The sequence below is a fragment of the Schistocerca gregaria genome, chromosome X (assembly GCF_023897955.1).
Source record: "Schistocerca gregaria isolate iqSchGreg1 chromosome X, iqSchGreg1.2, whole genome shotgun sequence".
NCBI classification, from domain to species: Eukaryota; Metazoa; Arthropoda; class Insecta; order Orthoptera; family Acrididae; genus Schistocerca; species Schistocerca gregaria.
In genome coordinates this window covers 640,418,968-640,440,767 of record NC_064931.1, presented here as the reverse complement: position 1 = coordinate 640,440,767, position 21,800 = coordinate 640,418,968, and the positions used below count along the sequence as shown (strand labels likewise).

At 40.1% G+C, this 21,800-nt stretch overlaps 1 protein-coding gene across 2 annotated transcripts in view; it reads right to left on the bottom strand.

Moving 5' to 3' along the window:
- LOC126298221 (L-threonine ammonia-lyase) overlaps positions 1-21,800 on the bottom strand; it is a 209,988-nt gene that overhangs the window by 42,586 nt on the left and 145,602 nt on the right. For both annotated transcript variants that reach the window (XM_049989526.1, XM_049989527.1), the window contains 3 exons: positions 19,058-19,345; positions 14,213-14,375; positions 5,502-5,657 (listed from right to left, as the gene is read on the bottom strand). In XM_049989526.1, coding sequence (XP_049845483.1) covers positions 5,502-5,657; positions 14,213-14,375; positions 19,058-19,345 — 607 coding nt within the window. The remainder of the gene's footprint in view (positions 1-5,501; positions 5,658-14,212; positions 14,376-19,057; positions 19,346-21,800) is intronic.

The following is a 21,800-nucleotide window of genomic DNA, read 5'->3' as shown; positions in this document are numbered from 1 at the left end:
AATAGCTGTTCATTTATAAATTAGCATATCTCATTTAAAAGACCCCAGTCTCATCTTTTCAACAAACATTTTACTTTCTCCAAAAAAACTGTATGCCAGAAGATACTTGTATTCAAACTTTTTGTGTTTTAGTTAGCTTCTGTTGTGACTCACTGATTTTTCAAAGTGCCGCCATGCAGTTACGCATGTCCTCTACATGGGACGCTGTCTGCCAGCCATGCAGCAGCAGTGCCACCTAAGTGGCCAAGCAGCCAGTGGCCGCTAGACTCGGACTTAGTTATGATTTGACTGTTAAAGTGACACACGCCTTACTCTTCATGGATTTCACCTCAAATGTATCGGTTGTTGTCACAATTGGCTCCTTTGAAAGATCCTGTGTCTTTGTCCTTTGCTGAAATGTGCTCACTTCTGTCCATTTATTTTCAAAAGCATACACGTGTGGTAGCCTCTCGTGTTGCCTTTTATCGTTGTCAAAAACAACCAACTCAATCCTATCGTGCTTGGGCTGCTGAGCTTCATGGCCTCAGGAGAAAGTGTCAATTTGTTACTGAAGTTCACAAAGAATCCTATGCCGATTCCGTGATATAGGATGCTATTATCCGGTTGGTGCCCGACAAAGAACTTAGGCAACCTGCTCTTCAGTTGGCAAATCCAATTCTAGATAAAGTCCTATCCATTTCTCAGTCTTTTGAAATTTCTCATGCTGTTGGAGCATAAATAGAGGCATGGGGTGACATCAGGGAAATACAACCTCTGTGTGCTGTTGACAAGGCGTGTGGCATGTGCCTGCTGGCTGACGTGGCCGCAGTATGCTCCCAAGTGCAGCCTCAGCTTAACCAAGAACAAACCTCTAAAAAACTGCAGAAAAACCCACGGCAACTTCCTTCATGTGTTTTACGAAACATTTTCGAGAGGATTGTCTACAACATTGGGCCGTGTGACACAGATACAAAAAAAAGGGGTCATGTGTCATCCGTTTGCAAATCCGACAGCATACATGATGTTCATGAACATGGCGCTGATTCTGATTCTGTGTTGTCTGTCAATTTTACTTCTTCCCTTTCAGGGAAATTATTCCTCACTGTCCAAATACTTGGTCGAGATGTTCGCATCCAGGTGGCTACTGGTTCTGCTGCCACTATCTTCAATTCTCAGACATATCTTCACTTGGGTTCTCCAATCCTGTCACCTGTCACTAGGCAATTATGGACAATAAACAGAAGATTTCTCTCTTGGGACATTTTGATGCTGAGGTATCTTACAAATCTGTCGTTCGCACTGTTCCCATATTTGTGGTTGACCATAGTAACATGGAGAATCTTTTTGGTTTCGATGCCTTTTGCGTTTTTGGGTTCTCCATAGATGACTCTGTCAATATCGTCTCTGATGCTATTCCTTATGCTCAATTGGATTCCTTGTCGATGACATTTTTATCCCTTTTTTCTCCTGGGTTAGGCCATGCAAACAACTTTGAAGCTCATATCACTCTCAAACCCACTGCTTGGCCTAAGTTTTTTTGGGCTCAGCCCATTCCTGTGGCCCTTCGTGATCAGGTCAAATGGGAGCTGGATCGTCTCACGGCTTCAGAGGTCTTGCTTCTTGTCACTTCCAGTGAGTGGTCCTCTCCTGTCATCGCTGCTAAGCCAAATAGTGCTATTCGTCTCTGTGGTGATTTTAAAGCCACTGTAAATGCTAAATGCCTTATTGACACTTACCCTATGCCTCGACCTGAAGAATTGTTCACTAAACTTGCTGGAGGCCTGCATTTTTCTAAACTTGACCTGTCAGAAGCTTATCATCAACTTCCTCTTGACACTGCTTCCCAGCAGTTTCTTGTCCTTAACATGCCTTTCAGCCTCTATCAATACCAACAATTGCCATTCGGGGTTGCCAGTGCCCCTTCTTGGGGAAAATAGCATACTATCACAGGTTTTTACCATCTGCGGCTTTGGTGGATCAGCCATTGCATCGCCTGTTTCATAAAAACGTGCCCTTTCACTGGTCCGCCTCATGCGATGTGGCTTTCCAGAAATTGAAGACTATGCTGAAACAGGCCTCATGCCTGGCTACTTATTGACCTGGCCAAGATCTTGTTCTTGCCATGGACGCCTCTCACTACGGGGTTGGTGCAGTCCTTGCGCACCGTTTTTCTGACGGTTCTGAACAACCCATTGCTTATGCCTCCAAAACGCTCATGGATGCCCAACAAAAGTATTCTCAAATTGAAAAAGAAGCTTTGGCCATTATTTATGCTCTTCATAAGTTTGGTGTTTTTCTCTATGGATCCTAATTTCATCTTGTTACGGATCACAAACCACTTGTTTCCTTGCTTCATCCATCAACATCACTTCCCGACAAGGCTGCACACCACCTCCAGCATTGGGCTCTTTACTTGTTTCGTTTCAATTATTAGATTCATTTCCGGCTGACGGCTTAACATGCAAATGCTGATGCACTGTCTCGCCTTCCCATGGGTCCCAATCTGGCATTCGATGGGAACAAACTTTTGTGTTTCCACCTGGATGTTGCGTAACAGCGGGTTGTGAATGGGTTCCCCATCACCGGGGACCAGCTGGCGGCTGCTACGGGTTCTGACCCTACCCTCTCCTGGGTTTTACGCTGTATTCAGAAGGGTTGGCCATATCGTCTGTCTGCTAAGACTTCTAATCCGTTGCGGAACTACTACGCTTTGCGTTACCGCCTCAAGGCTAGGGATGGTATTATCCTCCTTTCCACCAAAAATGCTTCACGCGTGTTGTGGTACCTGCATCTTTGCATGCTTCGGTCTTGCGCCTCCTTCACCAAGGGCACTGGGGTGTCTCTCACACAAAATCTCTGGCACGTCATCATGTGTACTGGCCCGGCATTGACTCTGAAATCACACACATGGTCACTGCCTGCGGCCCTTGTTCATCACAGGCCACTGCCCCAAAGTCATCTTTATCACCGTGGCCTTCACCTGGGAAGCCTTGGGAGCGTATTCATGCTGACTTTGCGGGACCTTTCTTAGGTACTTACTGGCTTCTCGTTATTACTGCCTACTCTAACTTTCCTTTCATTGTCCGTTGCATGTCGCCTACCATAGCGGCAACCACCAATGCTCTAGCTCGCATTTTCTCTTTGGAAGGCCTTCCCTCTACTCTTGTTACTGATAATCATCCACAATTTGCCTCTTCCGTCATGCATGTCATGGTCCCTCCGTTCCATCCACAGTCAAACAGTGAGGCTGAACGACTGGTCCACACATTTAAGCCTCAGATGAGGAAACTCCTGACTTTTTCTGCTGATGATGATGCACTTCTCCAATTTCTGGCTTCTTACCGTTTCACCACCATGGGCGACCACAGCCCGGCTGAGCTCCTACATGGCCGACAGCCCTGCACAGTACTTCATCTTCTGCGGCCTTCCACCTCACAGCCGCGGGTGCCTTCGCTTGGCCTGTTCACCGCCAGTTACGTTATATGGGTACAGGGATATGGCAGGGGGCCAAAATGGAGTCCTGGCCACATCTTATGACACCGTGACCAATGCCTGTATGAAATCCAGACGGACACGGGTGTTGCAGTGCATCATTCAGACCAGCTTCGGCCTCGTGTACCAGCAACGCCTGTTCCGGATGCTGCTACACCACATTTGGCTCTACCTGATGCTCAGGATCCTGGAACCTCTCATTACTCACAACGCAGTCCTCTCACCATCATATCAGTGCCAGCACAAGAACTGACATCAACAGGAGGCATGCCCATGCAGGAACCAGATGACCACCATCTGTCGGAGCAACTCTACTCGCCGCCTTCTCCTATGGACGCGGGCACATCGCCCATGTCTCCTGTTATAACAACCGGACTTGCCACAATGGACAGACTGGTGCACAGGGCCCCTGCAGATTCAACCCCCACATTTCCTGTCATATTGACCCATTATCATCGGAGACACTTCTGTCTGTACGGTAAGCCTCCTCCTCGAGACTTTACGGCCAGTCAAACAACACCTATGGATGTTAGCATATCACAGACCACCTCCATCAAGACCCATGCAAAAACTTTAAAGGGGGAAAAGTGCTGTGACTCGACGATCTTTCAAAGTGCCGCCCCGCAGTTACGCGTGTCCTCTACATGCGGCGCTGTCTGCCAGCCATGCAGCAGCAGCGCCACCTAAGCGGCCAGCCAGCCAGCAGCTGCTTGACTCAGAATGATGTACATTAAAATCAACCTCATAACGTAGTATTTATTCTTTTTGGCATTGTCTAGTTATACAGCTATTAGTTAAATTTATGTCATTACCTATTGTATCTTTGTGTCTTAATTTTCCTGATTTTGATGTTAATATTCAAAATGTAACAGTCTGTGCATCAATATTTTGTGATTTATAATATTATGCTCATCTATACATAAGCATGCTGCACAGTACCACAGGCATTCTGAAGTCAGCATTCAGATTTTACAGTTACCACATGTGAGTCAGCATTTCATCATCAGTTTGTAACTGTCTATCTGAATCAGTCTGTATTTAGCCACCAAAATGTTCATTTTGTTCCCAAATAATGTAAATTCATTTAGTGGTCTGCCACCAGAGAAATTTGAATATGAGATGCAGTATGTTCATTAGTACTGTAGCTGACATGAAGTCTCTGTTTCCTCTCCATGTAGGCATGACGAATAAAGAAATCAATACTGGTAATTCCAATTGAGCTATTATTGAGTGCACTCTGCAATGCAATGACAAAATCCTTGATAATAGCTTCACAACACAGATGGTTTTAATTCATCCACTCATCAACAGTACCTGAGAACTTGCAGGAGGGCAGCTGCTCCACAACATGTATGCAGTTCTCACTACCCACCTAGTCTTAAGTTGAATCCAAAAGAAAAAAAGGCTAGAGGAAGGAAACAACTGTGATCTGTTGAAAAAATCATTGTGTTCTACTTGAAGTGGCCACTTTATAATAATCACTGTTGTTACTGTCTAGCTCTTGATTCCTCCCTCATTTCATTTTCACTCTCCCTCCTTACTTTGGCCACCAATTTAATATTCAGTCATCTTCATTTTATGATCCTCTTTAATGTTTTGTGTATTTTTCTCCTACACCATTCATTTGTTTCTTCTTGTCTTTTTATTAAATGTTGCTGTCCTTTAATGCCACATCTACGTTTCTATACTCAGTTTTCCACTTCATCATTTCTGACTTTTTTCCCCTTCTACCTTCTCAGACACTAAAAAATTTTCTTTTGTTAGTGTTGTTGTTATAATTCTTTTCTTCTATGGTGCCCGTTTTGGTATGTGCATTTCGTTGCACACCATTTTTCATTTGTGAACTTTTCAATAAACAGTTTTACTATGAATCAAGTAAATAATTTATTGTCCCTAGATAATACGTAAAAATGGTGTCTGTATTCAGATAATCAGTGTAGTATTGAACTAATAAAATATTATGAACAGTACTGGTTATTACGTAGATTGTTCTGGTCATACAGTTTGAAACAATCCAAATGACTACTCACCATTTTGTCAATCAGTGGAGCAGCAGTTACAAATGCATTGTATCCCACCTTTGGGACAGCAAGACCATCTGCCAAGGTGGACTGAATTGGTGTGTACACTGGTTTCTTTGATTTCAAAGCACTTGAAAAACTGGCACACTTTTCTGACTCCACTCCCTATGGCAGATCAATAAATTTTATCAACAGAGGTCCAAATAAAAATAAAAGGTTGAAGTATATAAAACTATGTTAAAGGACCTAAGAGTTGAAATGAAAATGAGTCACAGGGAATTCATAAAAATCCAATAATAGGTACTGAAATACTTAGTACAAACAAAAAGAGTGGATAATTTTATGTTGTTGTTTATATAACTGTGTGATAATCGTTTTTAAGCTACATCAGGTGAGTGTACATATGGAGTCTTTGTGAAACTTATTCATAATATATTGCTATAAAGTCAGAGAAACCTAAAATCCAGTATTCTTGTTAGTTTTAAAATGCTTATCTGATGATGCCCTCATTTTATCACCATGTCACAACATAAGGTACCACCACATTAAAGTGTATAATCCATAATATCTTTACTAATTTGTCATCTACATCTACAGGCATTCTCCACAGACCACAATGCAGTACATGTCAGTGGGTACCCTGGACCACTGCTAGTCATTTCCTTTCCTGTTCCACTCACAAATAAGGAAAAATGACTGTATACATTCAATTGTATGAGCCCTAATTTCACCTATCTTTGCGGTCCTTATGGGAGATGTATGTTGGCAGCAGCAGAATAGTTATGCTGTGATTTTAAGTGCCAGTTCTCGAAATTTCCTCATTAGTGTTTCTCAAAAAGAACATCACCTTTCCCCCAAGGATTCCCATTTGAGGTCATGAAGTATCTCTATAATACTTATGTGCTGTTCAAACCTACTGGTAACAAATCTAGCAGGCTGCCTCTGAAATTCTTCCATTTTTTTCCTTTAATCTGACCTAGTGTGGATCCCAAACACTTGAGCAGTACTCAAGAATAGGTTACACTAGTGTCCTATATGTAGCCCCCTTTACAGATGAACCACACTTTCTCAAAGTTCTCACAATAAACCAAAGTTGACCATCTGCTTTCCCTACCACACTCCCTTTATGCCCGACCCATTTCATAGTCTTTTTCATTGTACCTGTCTGTGACTCAATACCTGATTTATGTGGTGAGTAGCAATCTATCCTTTCCATATTGTGGTTATTCTATCATGGACTTTTCACTGTCTAATACTGATTTTATATGATTGTCGCATTTCATATTGTTTCTTAGCATTATTCCTAAATATTAATATGAAGTGACATGCTCAAGATGTACACCATAAATCTTGTAATAAAATATTATCAGATTCTTTCACTCTGTTATAGGAATTATAGTACTGGTATCTTGCACTCATCAATATTTAGAGACTTGCACTCTGAAAGTAAGACTGCTGGACTGCAGACCCCCCAGCCTTCCCCCTCTCCCACCCTATTTCATATTATCATGTGAGGTTTCTACTGTATAGAATTTTACATGACCCTTCATGACAAACTTATCACCTATACACTTGTCCTTCCACACATATGGTGTTAAATTGGAAGTGAAAAATACATTGCCTCAGTGCACTATATCGGCTGATGATGATTTCTCATCCTGGTGTCAAAATATCATGACATTTTGCATTGTAATACAGTAACAGAAAGACCTGGTGGAATGTATATAATAGAAAAAGGAGTTGACCAAAATAAGCAAAGTTCTCAGAATTTTTTATGTACCTTTTGACAACTGAGCGCCTCTAATATTTGATGAATTGTTGTATTTATTCCTTCAATTATTTATTATGCCATTCCAAAAGTTATGTCTGGTAATAGACATGAGACAGAGAATTTGAATACCAAATGATTACTTTTTAATCTGATGTCCAAATATTGTGCCATTTCAATAGTTACATCTGGTGAAATGGTTGAGTTGTATTTTTAATCTGAGGTTTATTTTAAGCCAGTTGTACAGTATGTAATTAGTATAAACTTTAATTAGACCACTGAGAACTAAATGAAGATGTTCACATGTGATTTTTGTGTTACACTGTTGGTCGAATTTTGAACAAATTAACTATTGACTAATAGTAATTTTTTTTCTCTTCATTCTCAGGCATAAGTTGATCCATCATTACACACTGTTATTTTTCTTTTGTCTACTTATTCTAATTCTGCATGTGAAGTATGAAACTCACCAACTTAATATAAAAGTGACTATGAACTGTATCTCTGATCTAGGGAATAATATTTGTAACCTAAGAGAATAATCAGATGTAGATAAGACCCATAGGGATTTACAGAAATTTTAAGGTTGTCAGTAATAAACCAAATGCTTTTACATATGTAACTCTTCAGGCTTTCCTGGCGATCTAATGACATCTTGGGTTGTTGGGTTTTCTGCCGGATATCAGCGTCGTACTTGCATGATATTTTGGTCACGTAGCTCGTAAACTTCATCAGGTGCGACCTGAGACTGCTCCTCGAGTGTACTTGGTCCAGTATTTATGCCTATGGCCTCCCCCCTCCACCAATGGCTGCAGGCGCTTCCTCTGTGGTCGGCACCCATTCCCTGCAGCCTGCTGGAGTGTTGCTGCTCCGTTTTCCATCCGCTGTGGATCTAGGTGTTCCCTCTGCGGTCCGCGCCCACCAAACCCGCTCCTGGGGGTTTCATCTATGGTCTGGGGTACTAATCGTTCTGCCTGCGGTCTGCGCCTGCTCACCACGAGCTGTTGGAGCGTTGCCGCTCCGTTTTTCATCAGCTGCAGCTCTGGATGTTCCCTCTGCGGTGCGCACCCACCAGTCCAACTTCTGGGTGTTCCATCTTTGGTCTGGTGCACCTGGCAGTCCGATAGGGGCTCGTTTTCCATCTACATGTCTCTGGTTCTTCTGTTTGTGTAGTGTTGCAGCTGGCCCCATTGCTCCTTTAACAATTCCAGAGCCGGATCCCAGGCTCTGCTTAGCTGGTACCCTGTGTCACAGTTCATAAGATCATCAGCCATTTTTATTTCTATCGATTCTCTTATAACACTGTCCCAAAATCTGAGTGTTTGTGCTAGAATCTTGGTATCCTCATACTTCATGGCATGATCTAGTTCTAGACAGTGTTCAGCTATGGCTGACTTAGTCACCTGTCTTAGTCTAGTGTGCCTCTGATGTTCTTTGCATCTGATCTCCACAGTTCTTGTCATCTGACCAATGTAGGACATGTCACATGGACAAGGTATATTGTAAATCCCTGGTTTTCGTAACCCCAGGTCGTCTTTGACACTCCCCAGCAGTCCCCTAATCTTGTTGGATGGACAAAAAACACACTTGATATTGTGTTTACAGAGGATCCTACTGATTCTGGCAGAAATAGAGCCAGCATAGGGCAGATATGCCACCTTCTTTGCTTCATCTTGGTGTTCTTCAGGAACCTGTGGTATAGTGGCTGGTTGGAGTGCCCTCTCAATTTGTCTGTCCATGTATCCATTCTTGGAGAAAACTGTTTTGAGACGTTCTATCTCTATAGGTAGATTCTCTTGGTCTGACAGGGCACGTGCTCTGTGGACCAAAGTCTTCAGAACCCCATTCTTCTGTGCAGGGTGGTGACAGCTGCTGGCCTGCAGATATAAATCAGTGTGTGTTGGTTTTCGGTACACACTGTGGCCAATTGATCCATCTGCTTTCCTCTGGACTAGTACATTCAGAAATGGCAGCTGGCCATTCTCCTCCAGTTCCATGGTGAACTTGATATTAGGGTGGCATGAGTTAAGATGTTCAAGAAACTCATTGAGCCTGTCCATTCCATGTGGCCAGATCACGAAGGTGTCATCCACATACCTAAAGAAGCATGTGGGTTTAAATGTGGCTGTCTCCAATGCCCTCTCCTCAAACCTCTCCATAAACATGTTGGCAACCACAGGGGACAGTGGGCTGCCCATAGCTACACCTTCAGTTTGCACGTAATATCGGTTTCTGTATAGGAAATACGTGGATGTCAGTGTATGACTGAACAGGTCCAACAGAGCACCGTCAAATTTCTCTGCAATCAGTTCTAGTGTGTCCTTCAGTGGGATCCTGGTGAACAGTGGTACCACATCAAAACTAACCATGATGTCCGAATCTGTGATGTGCAGTTGCTTGAGCGTTGCAGGAAATCTTCTGAGTTATGGATGTGGTGAATACATTTCCCCACATACGGAGACAGGAGACCTTTTAAGTACTTGGCTATTGTGTATGTAGGTGCCCCAATATTACTGACAATTGTGTCTGCTGCAGAATCCTTTAACAGATTCTCAGTTCGAATATAATAAACTTTCTTGAGGCGAAGAAGTTTATGTCCATGAATCAGCATGGTTTTAGAAAGCATCGCTTGTGCAAAACTCAGTTTGTCCTTTTCTCACATGATTTACTGAGAACTATGGACGAAGGGCAACAGGCAGATTTCATATTTCTAGATTTCCAGAAAGCATTTGACACAGTACCCCATTGCAAGCTGTTAATGAAGGTACAAGAATATGGAGGAAGTTCACAGATATGTGAGTGGCTTGAAGACTTCTTGAACAACAGAACTCAAGATGTTGTCCTCAATGGCAAGTGTTCGTCACAGACAAGGGTATCGTCATGAGTGCCCCCAGGGAAGTTTGATAGGACCACACTTGTCGTCTATATATATATATGATTTGGCAGTCAGGTGGCAGCAGTCAGAAGAGGTTGTTTGCTGATGATGCCATGGTTACAGTAAGGTGTCAAAGTTGAGTGACTGTAGGAAGATACAAGATGACTTAGACAAAATTTCCAGTTCGTGAGATGAATGGCAGCTAGCCCTAAATGTGGAAAAAGAAATGGTAGTTAATGCAGATGAGTAGGAAGAACAAACCTGTAGTGTTTGGATACAGTGTTACTAGTGTCCAGCTTGACATAGTCAAATCACTTAAATATCTGGACATAACATTTCAAAGCAATATGAGGTGGAACAAGCATGTAAAAGCTTTGGTCAGGAAGGCAAATGGTCGACTTCAGTTTATTGGGAGAATTTTTGTAAAGAGTGGTTCACCTATGAAGGAGAATGCATATAGGATGCTAGTGCAACCTATTCTTGATTATTACTCAAGTGACGGGGATCCATACCATATCAGATTGAAGGAATACATCAAATCAGTTCAGAGGAGGGCTGCTAGATTTGTTATCAGTAGGCTCAAGCAAAATTTAAGTGTTATGGAGATGTTTCAGGGAACTCAAATGGGAATTTCTGGAGGGAAGGCAGTGTACTTTTCAGGAAGCACTATTGCAAAAATTTAGATAACCGGCATTTGAAGCTGATTGCCAAACGATTCTGCTGCCACCAACATACATCATGTGTAAGGACCATGAAGATAAGATACGAGAAATTAGGGCTCATGTGGAGATGTACAGACAGTTGTTTTTCCCTTGTTCTGTTTGCCACTGGTACAGGAGGGGAAATGAAAAATACAGAGTACCCTCCACCATGCACCTTATGGTGGCTTGCATAGTATCTATATAGATGTAGATGTAGACATAAATGTAGAATTATGTCTCAGTTCCAAGCAGTTAGCTGATAAAGCTGTATAAATATTTTTTTCAAAATGGAAAAGTTAAAAATGGCAAATGTCTCCCATGGTATATGAATATAATTCGGAAACTTGTTAAGAAAACAAAAACAGCTGCACAATGGTTATCATTAAAAGCACAGAACTGTGGTTAAGGTATGCCAATTAAGACACTCTCAGCAACTGCAAGATCAATGTGCAAAGTGTCTGAAGACTTATTTTTCAGAGTTCTATCACAGGACTGCTCCCAAACATTAAAAAATTGGTTGAAAGCAAAAAAGAAAAAACTGATGAACTGCTTATAAAGGCAACATTATCTCACACTGTACTTCAACACGATGCAATGTGGGGCAGACTATGTTCAGTGCTGTGATCAGTGACTTTTGGTCAAATTGTTTGATCATTTTTACAACAATTTGTTAATGATATCACATAAAATTATCTCCTACGGTATCAGGGAGTGTAAGTACGTAAAATATGCTTCTATCCTTGTCTATACATTAAGAATAAATGGCATTTTAAGTGCATAACATTGAGAAAGTAAAGGATTATCAGAAGATGACACTTGTAATATTCCTCCCATCCTTCCTATCCAGTGCCCTTTTCCTAGCCCATTCTGGGTCAGGACTGATATGGTACTTCTCCAATTTTGCAGAGAACTAATCATACCAGTATACAGGATATTATTATGATTGGGTCACCAAGCTGTCCTATTAGTCACATGCATGCCATTTCCAGGATTTGGGGAGGCAAGCTGGCCCCAAATTGAAGCCAGCCCTGTGGATAAATGATGATGGTCTGTGTGCCAGTGAGCCTGGCTCCGGCTTCTAGGTGGTTTCCACACATCCCACTAGTTGAATACTATGCTGGTACACACCTTCCACCTTAATTACATGATTCATATAATTTTAGAAAATATTCACACACTTTCATGTGGAATAGCACTAAACATGGTCAGATGCTGCACACAATTACCATTCTCGTGGGGGTGTGTGGTGGGGGGGGGGGGGGGGGGACACTTAGAGGGTGGGGGGAGGGGGGGGGGGGGGAATGACAGGAATGGCAGAAGGGCATCCAGTCATCCTTTACCACTAACATTGCAAAATCTAACAATTGTCTTGCTTATCCCATGAAGATACTAAATAAAAGTTAGTAAAAGGAAAAAGACTGCAGTGGGTTATCACTTCCGAAGGAATTTTAAAGCTACTAGCAGCAGTCCCCCCAACCCACAGGAAAAATCTGTGGATTCTTTCTGTTTGCAACTAGTGTAACTGCATGGTCAAATGCAAAATCATTTTTCAAAGTGTCTGCTCATCATGTGTCTGAAGTTGGACATGGGAATCAGCCCAGTATTCACCTAAGTGGGTGCGAAAAACCAACTATAAACCACAACCAGGTTATGCCACATGCCAGCTCCCTTCAGTAATGCCTGAGGCAGATTTGACCTGGGACCAATGGGCCTTCCTAGGTCCTGGTAGTGGGCTCTGTAATGCACTCTGCTACCCATGTGAATCTTATATTTGTGTATTATAAAAACAAGTTAAGTATTTACATAAGCCCCTAATTGCCTGTTTAAGTCTTTCATCAAATGACATGAAACTGTTTCATTCTTAATTTTATGCATGTCATCAAGTGTGTGAATAATATGAGAACTCTATAAAAATCAGCACAAACAACTAAATTTAAGTATGACTGCTTACTGTTGGAAAGGAAGATGCTGATGTTGCAGTGGGCTATATCTAAGCATGGTACCTATAATATCAATCAAGCTCTTCACTCTTAATTCTTCCAAGCCAGGGAATGAGCTACACTTTCACTATTGTCTTGTAATGTTTCTATTGCTTCCAACCTAACTCTTTTCCTGGAAAAGGCAGCAAGCAGTCATGAACAATTTTTCTCTATCTCTCTCTCTCTCTCTCTCTCTCTCTCTCTCTCTCTCTCTGTGAGACCCCTCCTCTGAAGTTAATTTTGCTAAGATGTACTAGAGCAGGGTTCCTTACCTAAAGATGCTTGTTTCAATTCTGACTGTGAAAGAATTTTCATCACTAGAATATAGTTCATAAGGATAAGAAGGATGAATGGAATACAGTTACTGATCATTAACATGAGCACCAGTGTAGTGTATTTTTATTTCAAATCTCATAGAGTACCTCACCGAAAGATATAATGTGACAAGGTTGATAATAGTCCATCCTCCAAGCGGTACTATTAAGCTTGCTGACCTGTTTGATTCTACTTGAGAGCAGTAAGGTTTGTGCCAGCAACCAGGTTGTATTTTCTCATTTCTCTCATTAATAACACTATGCCCTACACACATTAATCACAGTGATGTTACCTATACAAATACATCTAAGGTGAAATAAACATATTACATTAAGGGAAGGTGGATGTGACAATAGGAAAAGCATCTTTCCAGTTAGATAAATGGACAACCTCTAAAGATTTGTAACTAAATTCCTTTTGACTGCCCCCACCCTCCCCTGGCCTCTCTTTTTCTCTTTCTCTTTCTCTTTCTCTCCCTCTCTCTCTCTCTCTCTCTCTCTCTCTCTCTCTCTCTCTTTCTCCGTCTCTCTCCTCTCTCTTCCTCCCTCCTTCCCCCCCCCCCCCCCCCTCTCTCGCACTCTCTCTCCTGCTGTAATCAATGAACAAACCTTTGCCCTTTGCGGGCAAGTGTTCTACCAACTAAGCTACCCAAGCACGACTCACGCCCCGTCCTCACAGCTTTACTTATGCCAGTACCTCGTCTCCTACCTTCCAAACTTTACAGAAGCTGTAAGGACGGGGCGTGAGTCGTGCTTGGGTAGCTCAGTTGGTAGAGCACTTGCCCGTGAAAGGCAAAGGTCCTGATTTCGAGTCACGGTCTGGCACACAGTTTTAAGCTGCCAGGAAGTTTCATATCACTGCACACTCCATTGCAGAGTGAAAATCTCATTCTTCAAGTAAACCGCATATTGTCAATACATCTCCACACTAAAGCCTATGCCTTAGTAGAACCTATATCATGATTCATGTTTCTTATAGATTAGAGGCAAAAATTATTTGAATACCAGTACCAGATAATTTTTAATGCAACATAAAGAGCATCTGCGTCAGAACTTTGCTGTAGTCCATAATTTTGCACTCACAATGATTTTAATATCAGGAAACATTGACTTGACTGCAAGAGCAACTCCTGCTATTAGTCCTCCTCCTCCAACAGGTACAACAACAGCATCAATCTTTGATACTTGCTCCACAATTTCTAATCCTACAGTTCCTTGTCCAGCAATTATGTGTGGATGATCATAGCTGGAACAAAAATAAGTAATTACAAGTCATATTACTTAACTATGATGTTTTATAATCCTCCTTTTACTATCTCAATCTTTGAAAATGTTTTAAACCAGAATTATTTGTATATATTTACACTGTTAAATTTGGTTCATTGTGACATCAAAAATAGTTTTTTTGCATCTTTGCTTAGTTGTCTAAAACTATTAGCATTTATGGTTCTCATTCCCAGTGATTTATGTTCAGTTACTACTTCCCTCCATTTCAACCCCCACCTATATGCCCTACCCCACTCTTTCCCTCAATTGCTTATCACAGTTTATCCACCACAGGCGAAAAGGCTTATGTACTCATTCTGAGTAAAATGTTTGTTGGAGGATGTCTCATTGACCTCTAATTTCATCTTAATATGGTATGAAATCAATTCTTTATTATAAACATATATTATGTGATTTAATTTTTATTCATTTCTTTGTGTCAGATGTAATCAATTATCAAATTTGTCAAACTCTTCATACATAACAAACACTGAATCATCAAAGAAACTGGTGTAGGCATGCATACTCAAATACAGGGATACGTCAATGGGCAGAATACAGTGCTGCAGTCAGCAACGTCTATATATGACAAAAAGTATTTGGCACAGTTGTTAGATCAGTTCCTGCTGCTACAATGGCAGGTTATCAAGATTTAAGTAAGTTTGAACATGGTGTTATAGTCCGCGCATGCACAATGAGACAAAGCATCTCCGAGGTAGTGATGAAGTGGGGATTTTTCCATACGACCATTTCACGAGTGTACCATGAATATCATGAATCTGGTAAAACATCAAATCTCTGACACTGTTTCAACCAGAAAAAGATCCTGCAAGAACAGGGCCAATGGGACAGATGTGCAACACTTCCACAAATTGCTATGAATTTCACTGCTGGGCCATAAGCAAGTGTCAGTGTCTGAACTATTCAATGAAACATCATCAATATGTGTTTATGGAGCCAAAGGCCCACTCCTGTTTCCTTGATAACTGCATGACACAAAGCTTTATGCCTTGTCTGGGACCATCAACACTGACATTGGACTGTTGATGACTGGAAACATGTTGTCTGGTCCGACAAATTTTGTGTAGCTGGAGTAATATAGGATCCCTGATATGTCTAGATACAACTATGACAGTTGACATGTATGTAAGCATTCTGTCTGACCACCTGCATCCATTCATGTCCATTGTGCATTCCAATGGACTTTCACAATTCCAGTAAACTCTGCCACATCCCCCATTTTCAGAATTGCTACTGAGTGGCTCCAGGAACACTCTTCTGAGTTTAAACACTTCTGTTGGCCACCAAACTGCCCAGGCATGAACATTATTGAATATATCTGGGATGCCTTGCAATGTGCTGTTCAGAAGAAATCTCCACCCCCTTGTACTCTCGTGGATTTATGGGACAGCCTTGCATGATCATGGTGTTAATTCCCTGCAGCACTATTTCAGACATTAGTCAAGCCATGCCACATCATGTTGTGGCACATCTGCATGTCCATGGGGATCCTACATGATATTAGGCAAGTGTACCAGTTTCTTTGTCTCTTCCGTGTACATGTTCATACAGTTATGTCTATGCATCATGTTGCATAGACATCATTAATAGTGAATATTAAAAATGTACTTTTTGGCTATTATAAATGTGCTAACCAGTACTTGACTGACTGAGGGTGATGTCTTCATCAAAACTGCCATTGTTGACTTAAGGGAGTAGTCATAATAACTGGGAAGACACTCCATTGTCTATTACTGCTCACATGAATGGAGTCAATTCATGGGTGAGTCTCCAGTTTTTCATGTTATTCGTGCTTCTTATACCTACAGAATGCAACTTGTTGTGCAGCTTCATGTGGCCTTAGGTTCCCTATGCCATACTGTAAGACTTCCAGATAAAGCTGTCCTTAAGTTATCAGATTGGTCTAAAAATATTCTGCAGAATACAAGAAAGATCTCTTGGATTTTGCCCCTTGTAGGGCTGCATGTCATCCATATACTGGGTGACACTTTGAAGTAAATGCATTACTTGTTTCCCTTGTAACTGGTAGTACCTGTAATACAACAAGTGGACTGGAGCCCATTGATCAAGAAAATTTTTAATGTCTCACAATAAACAGACATGAGGGAAATATCTGTAGGTCTGGTGTGATGTTGTTTTTGCCACACTTATTACAGAATACCTGAGGTTATCTAACAATGTTTCATAATTTTCATTTTCTTCTGAACACACAGAAATTTTAAATCTTCATTCCGTCAATCTTCTGTAGGTTTCCTACAATTTCTAAATCACTAAAGGCAAGTGCTGTGATGTTATTTTATAGGGAAAGACTGTGGGCAACTTTCCACATTATCTTCGTCCAACTGAGTACATGTGTCACCTCTAATACAGTCAACAGGGTGTTAAGGGGGCTCTGAGCACTATGGGACTTAACATCTATGGTCATCAGTCCCCTAGAACTTAGAACTACTTAAACCTAACTAACCTAAGGACATCACACAACACAGGGTGTTAATCTCTAACCTTCTTTCTACCTTAAATGTTTTTTCCCCTCATTTTCTTCATTTACAAGTATTCAGAAGATTGCAAAATTGCCAGTAAGATGGAGTTCTTTATTCAGTTATTACAGTATGGTAGTTCATTTGTTAAATCATTTAGAAGATTCATCAAGAATGGCTACAGTATGCATAAAATTTTAATTCACTTTGTAAATCACATAAATATTATTGGTATAATTGTTCACCACCACTAAAGTATTTAAATGAGGTGCCAGGTTAATGAAATAAAAAGGTGTATAATCCCTAATATATGAATGTATATAATTCCTGCAGTGCATTTGTTAACAGAGTGTATTTTTGCATTAATTATTAAAAAAATAAAACTAACATAGCAACTTCACTGCCAATCACTGAGCTAAATTCAACAATGCTAGACAGCCTGTTTCAAACACTAAAACAGCAACACCATTTTAATTCAGTGGAATCAAAATTGCAGGCTCAATTTTGATAAAAATAATCATTATAAAATATCTGTAGTAGAATCCACAGTCAGTTAAAATATACACTGGGTTTTTGGAATGGAAAATGTTCTGTAAATGATTATAATGGGCATAAAACACATATTATGATGTATCACATAATCAGTCATGTTGGGAGGCTTTTTATTCTTTTTATAGATGAGCAATGTTAGTGTTTTTCATAGAACTGTTTTCATGTACATCTAAGTTTTTGTAAATGAGAGGCACAGTCGCTAACAATTTATTAACGCAAAAGAAGATGTGACATTTATAGCAACACTTGCTGTAATATTAGCAAAACAAACTGAAAACATGGAATAAGAAATGCAACCTCAATCACCCTACAATACATTTGTTAGTTGTCAAAAAAATGCACCAACCTAGTTTTGAGTGAACATATGCTATGTAAGCGAACTAACAAGAAAAAATGCTATGTGTTTAACAACCTGCTACACAAATAGGTATAGCTCACACAGTATATAGTATATGCTAAATTACATAAACATTATTTATAAAATAAAAATAGTTCTAGTCCCTGTCTTTCTTGCAGTACATTTCTTAATGGATTAAAAATCTATAATGTAGTGTCTACATTATCTGATCAAAAGTAACTGGATACCTATTAGTGGACATCAATATGGGGTGTGTCCACCCTTTGCCTTTATGATGGCTTGAACTCTGCTGTGGACACTTTCAATGAAGTATCTGCATGTCTGTGGAGGAATGGCAGCCCATTCTTCATCAGGAGCCAAACCACAGAGGATTGTGATGTTGGAGACTGGGGTCTGGAGTGAAGTAGACTTAATAACTCATTCAAAGGCGTTTCATTGGGTTCAGGTCAGCACTCTGGGCAGGCCAATACATTTCACAAATGTCATTGTCAATAAATCATTGCCTTACAGATGCTGTTTTATGTCAGGGTGCATTGTCATGCTGGGAGAGACAATCTTTGTCTCTGAACTGTTTCTCTACTGTATACAATAGACAATACTGTAAAATGTAGTCCTATCCATCTGAATTTAGTGCTTCCTTATTCAAAATAAGGGGACTACACTCTAACTACAAAAAACACCCCCGTACCATAATTCAACATCCACCATACTTCACCATTGGCACTGCACATGATAGCAGATAATGCCCTCCAGGCATTTGCCATACCCTAACACTTGGGTGGTTCTTTCTGCTGCTTTCATGCCATTTTTACAACCACATTCATCAATTCTTGATGGTGCCTGTCTGCCATTACACGAGATCTGCCTTGTCTTGACTTAGCTATGGCTGTCTCTTTGCATTTACACCTCAGAATTACATGACCAATAGTCAACTTGGGCAGCTTTAGAAGTATTGAAATGTCCCTGATTGACTTGTTACTCAGATGACATCCAATGACTAGTTCATGTTCTGAGTTACTGAGCCCTTCTGATTGAACTATTCTGCTAATTCAGCTGCCCTACTGATAATAAATACTTCCCATCTTCTTTTATACTGGTGGATACACCTCTCAAGACATCTAGTGGTCAGTTGCACGTTACATACGGGGTGTAAAAACAAGAATTATTACAAAATTAAAAAGTTAATATATCCCATGTGTAAAAGCTCTGCAGTGTTTTCTAGCTATCATGTGCACTATGGATGAAACTTCTTACCCATTAATGTAAGTCAAGTCTTTCTCATGTGCAAGTCTCATTGCAGCCTTTTTGGCTTCACCCATATCTTCACCATGGATTATAACAGTAGCTCCATGCTGCTGACAGGCTTGGATCTTCATTAATGGTGCTACAGAAGGCATAACAACAGTCACAGGAATCTTCAGATCCTTTCCATGATAACAAAGTGCCAGAGCATGGTTCCCAAGGGATGCTGAAATAACACCTCTTTTCTTCTGATCCTCAGGTAGCATCAGAAGTGCATATCTTGCACCTCTCTCCTTAAAGCTGTAAACATTATAGGCATTACATAATATACCATGGACTGACAATTTCATCATTCAAACTGAAAGATATTCTTTTGTTCATATTTTAACATTGATATACTGATATGTCATACTAAGTGACTAACAAACAATAAGACAGCTAACTTTTCTTTAGCAGGGAAGACTTTGGGAAACAAGCATCAAGCTGAACCTTTGAGTCAGCCTGTGAAGTATGCAGGGATAGAGCAAGTTGTATCACCTGCCTACAAAAAGCAAGGATATTCATTTGAGTCCTGTCAGTTCATATGAGATTGCTGAAGTTATTTTCTTTTCATTTGACAGATTACCAAACAACACAGAGGTATGTAACTGCAGAAGCTACTAGCTTGGGAAGGTTTTTGCTGAATAATGTGTACCATGTTCATTCAATAGAAGCACATTTCACTTAATCTAAAAACATTGCTCCAAAATACTTCACTATCAGATAAGTAAATATGGAAATATGTGGTGTTCATTAGCATTTTTGTGTGCTATGAACACAATAAAATATATGCAAAACATGAGAAACATATTAAAACCAACTTATAGCTAAACATTTTAAGTATGACATATTGTCATCCATAAAATCACTCTGTAAGAATGGTAATCCAATGTTTATGGTCTGAAAACACATAAGATGAGTTGTTTTTAACTCTCTGTTAAGAGCTCCTATATTAGGAAAATTACAGTTTTAACTTTAGTTCTTTAGTACTGTTTTCTGACAGCAGTTTATTTATTCATTTATTTATTTATTTATAAATAAATAAATAAGGGATAACAGCAATGATTATCTCCAAAGCATGCACCTAGTAAGGATATGTAGAGGCTTCACTTTCAGGAGGAATGAAGTTCAAAACCCCTTCTGGCCTTTCAAATGTAGACTTTCACTGGTTCCTGTAAATGAGTTAAGGCGAATGCTGAGATAGTTCCTTTAGAAAAAAAAAAACACAAAACATAAGGCTACAATTTGTTTTCCATAATGACCTCATCGGTGGGAAAAAAATAAAAATCTCTAATCTTCCATATTTTCCTATGCAGACATCATCATCTTTCACAGAACAATACTTATTTAGTAAATACTGTTAATCAGTTAAAATCACTTCAAAATCAAGGATGTAGTTTTACCTGTAGTGTAAATGAATTAGATCCTGTGACTCTGGGGAAGTGCTCAAGGGTCACCACTTCAGCCATGGCATAAATGGATTAGGTTCTGTAACTCTGTCATGCCATTAGTAAAACAGCTACACTGCATGCCAAAGTGCCCAACTGCCATTCTCCCGTCAGCCAACAGCACATCTATCAGATGTTTTGGCACACAGTGTAGCTGTTTTACTAGCAGCATGGCAGAGTCGCAGGACCTAATTCATTTACACTGTGGCTAAATAGTAATAATTGAGAGTATAAGACTAAATGATTATAAAAGTCAATGAAAGTTATTTCACATGCTAACAGGATATGAGTAAAGCCAAGCAAGACAAACCCTACTTATGTAGTTACATTGTTGTATCATTAAAATATGTTGTTAAATATTGTACAAACATGAAGGTACAAAAATGAACCATATTTATTGCTAGTCCATTCAAAAATTCATCAATGCAACAACTTAAATATTCTAAGGGAACTTCTGGCAGAAGGTGATAATGTCGATTTTTCTGCTGTATGATCTTAGAAGGGTCAAACACTTGCTCATACACTACCCAATGAGATGGAGCTGTAAGCAAGGCTTGAACTGTGTTCACATGCTACATTTAGTCTGGTACAAAGGACAGCATGACTTTTAAATTTGTTATCCACCTCATTCAGATGAACACTGGATGTGCTCCATTACTATATTAGAAACACAACACACAAACAGTCAAAACACAAAACCACACAGAACTAAATATAAACACATCCCAAGGAGAAATCAGACTTGTTATTCCACACTTTAGATTAAGATGGTCTAGTCATATTACAATGGGCATTATGTCAAGGAAACAAGTGCCATATTATTAATGAGCAAAGAAAAATCCAATGTGGTCCCTAGTGGAAAGGCACACTTAGCAAGACCTAATTGTAACATGTACAGAATTATGCAACCTGGCCCATTTCAAAAATAGTTGCCAGAGAGTTACAAATTTGGTCTGAAAATACAATGAATATCTGTTTCCTGTCTATGGATGATAAGACCCAGCTGGATTTTCTGAGGGGATCTAAGCAAGACCTTGGCATGATAATGATATATTGAAGATGTTATTCTTTCAGATGTAGCTCACCAATCAAATGACTCCTACTTTCTAGAAAAAAAAGAGTACTATAGTGAAGTCATTGATGTTTGTCCCTCTCTGTGTTGGTGCAATTACAAATAAGACCTGTTTGCTGCAAATTTTTATACTCTTTTGAACAAGGAAATCTGTTATAGTAACACATTAATTGCTTGCACTTCTTACACTGTTGTT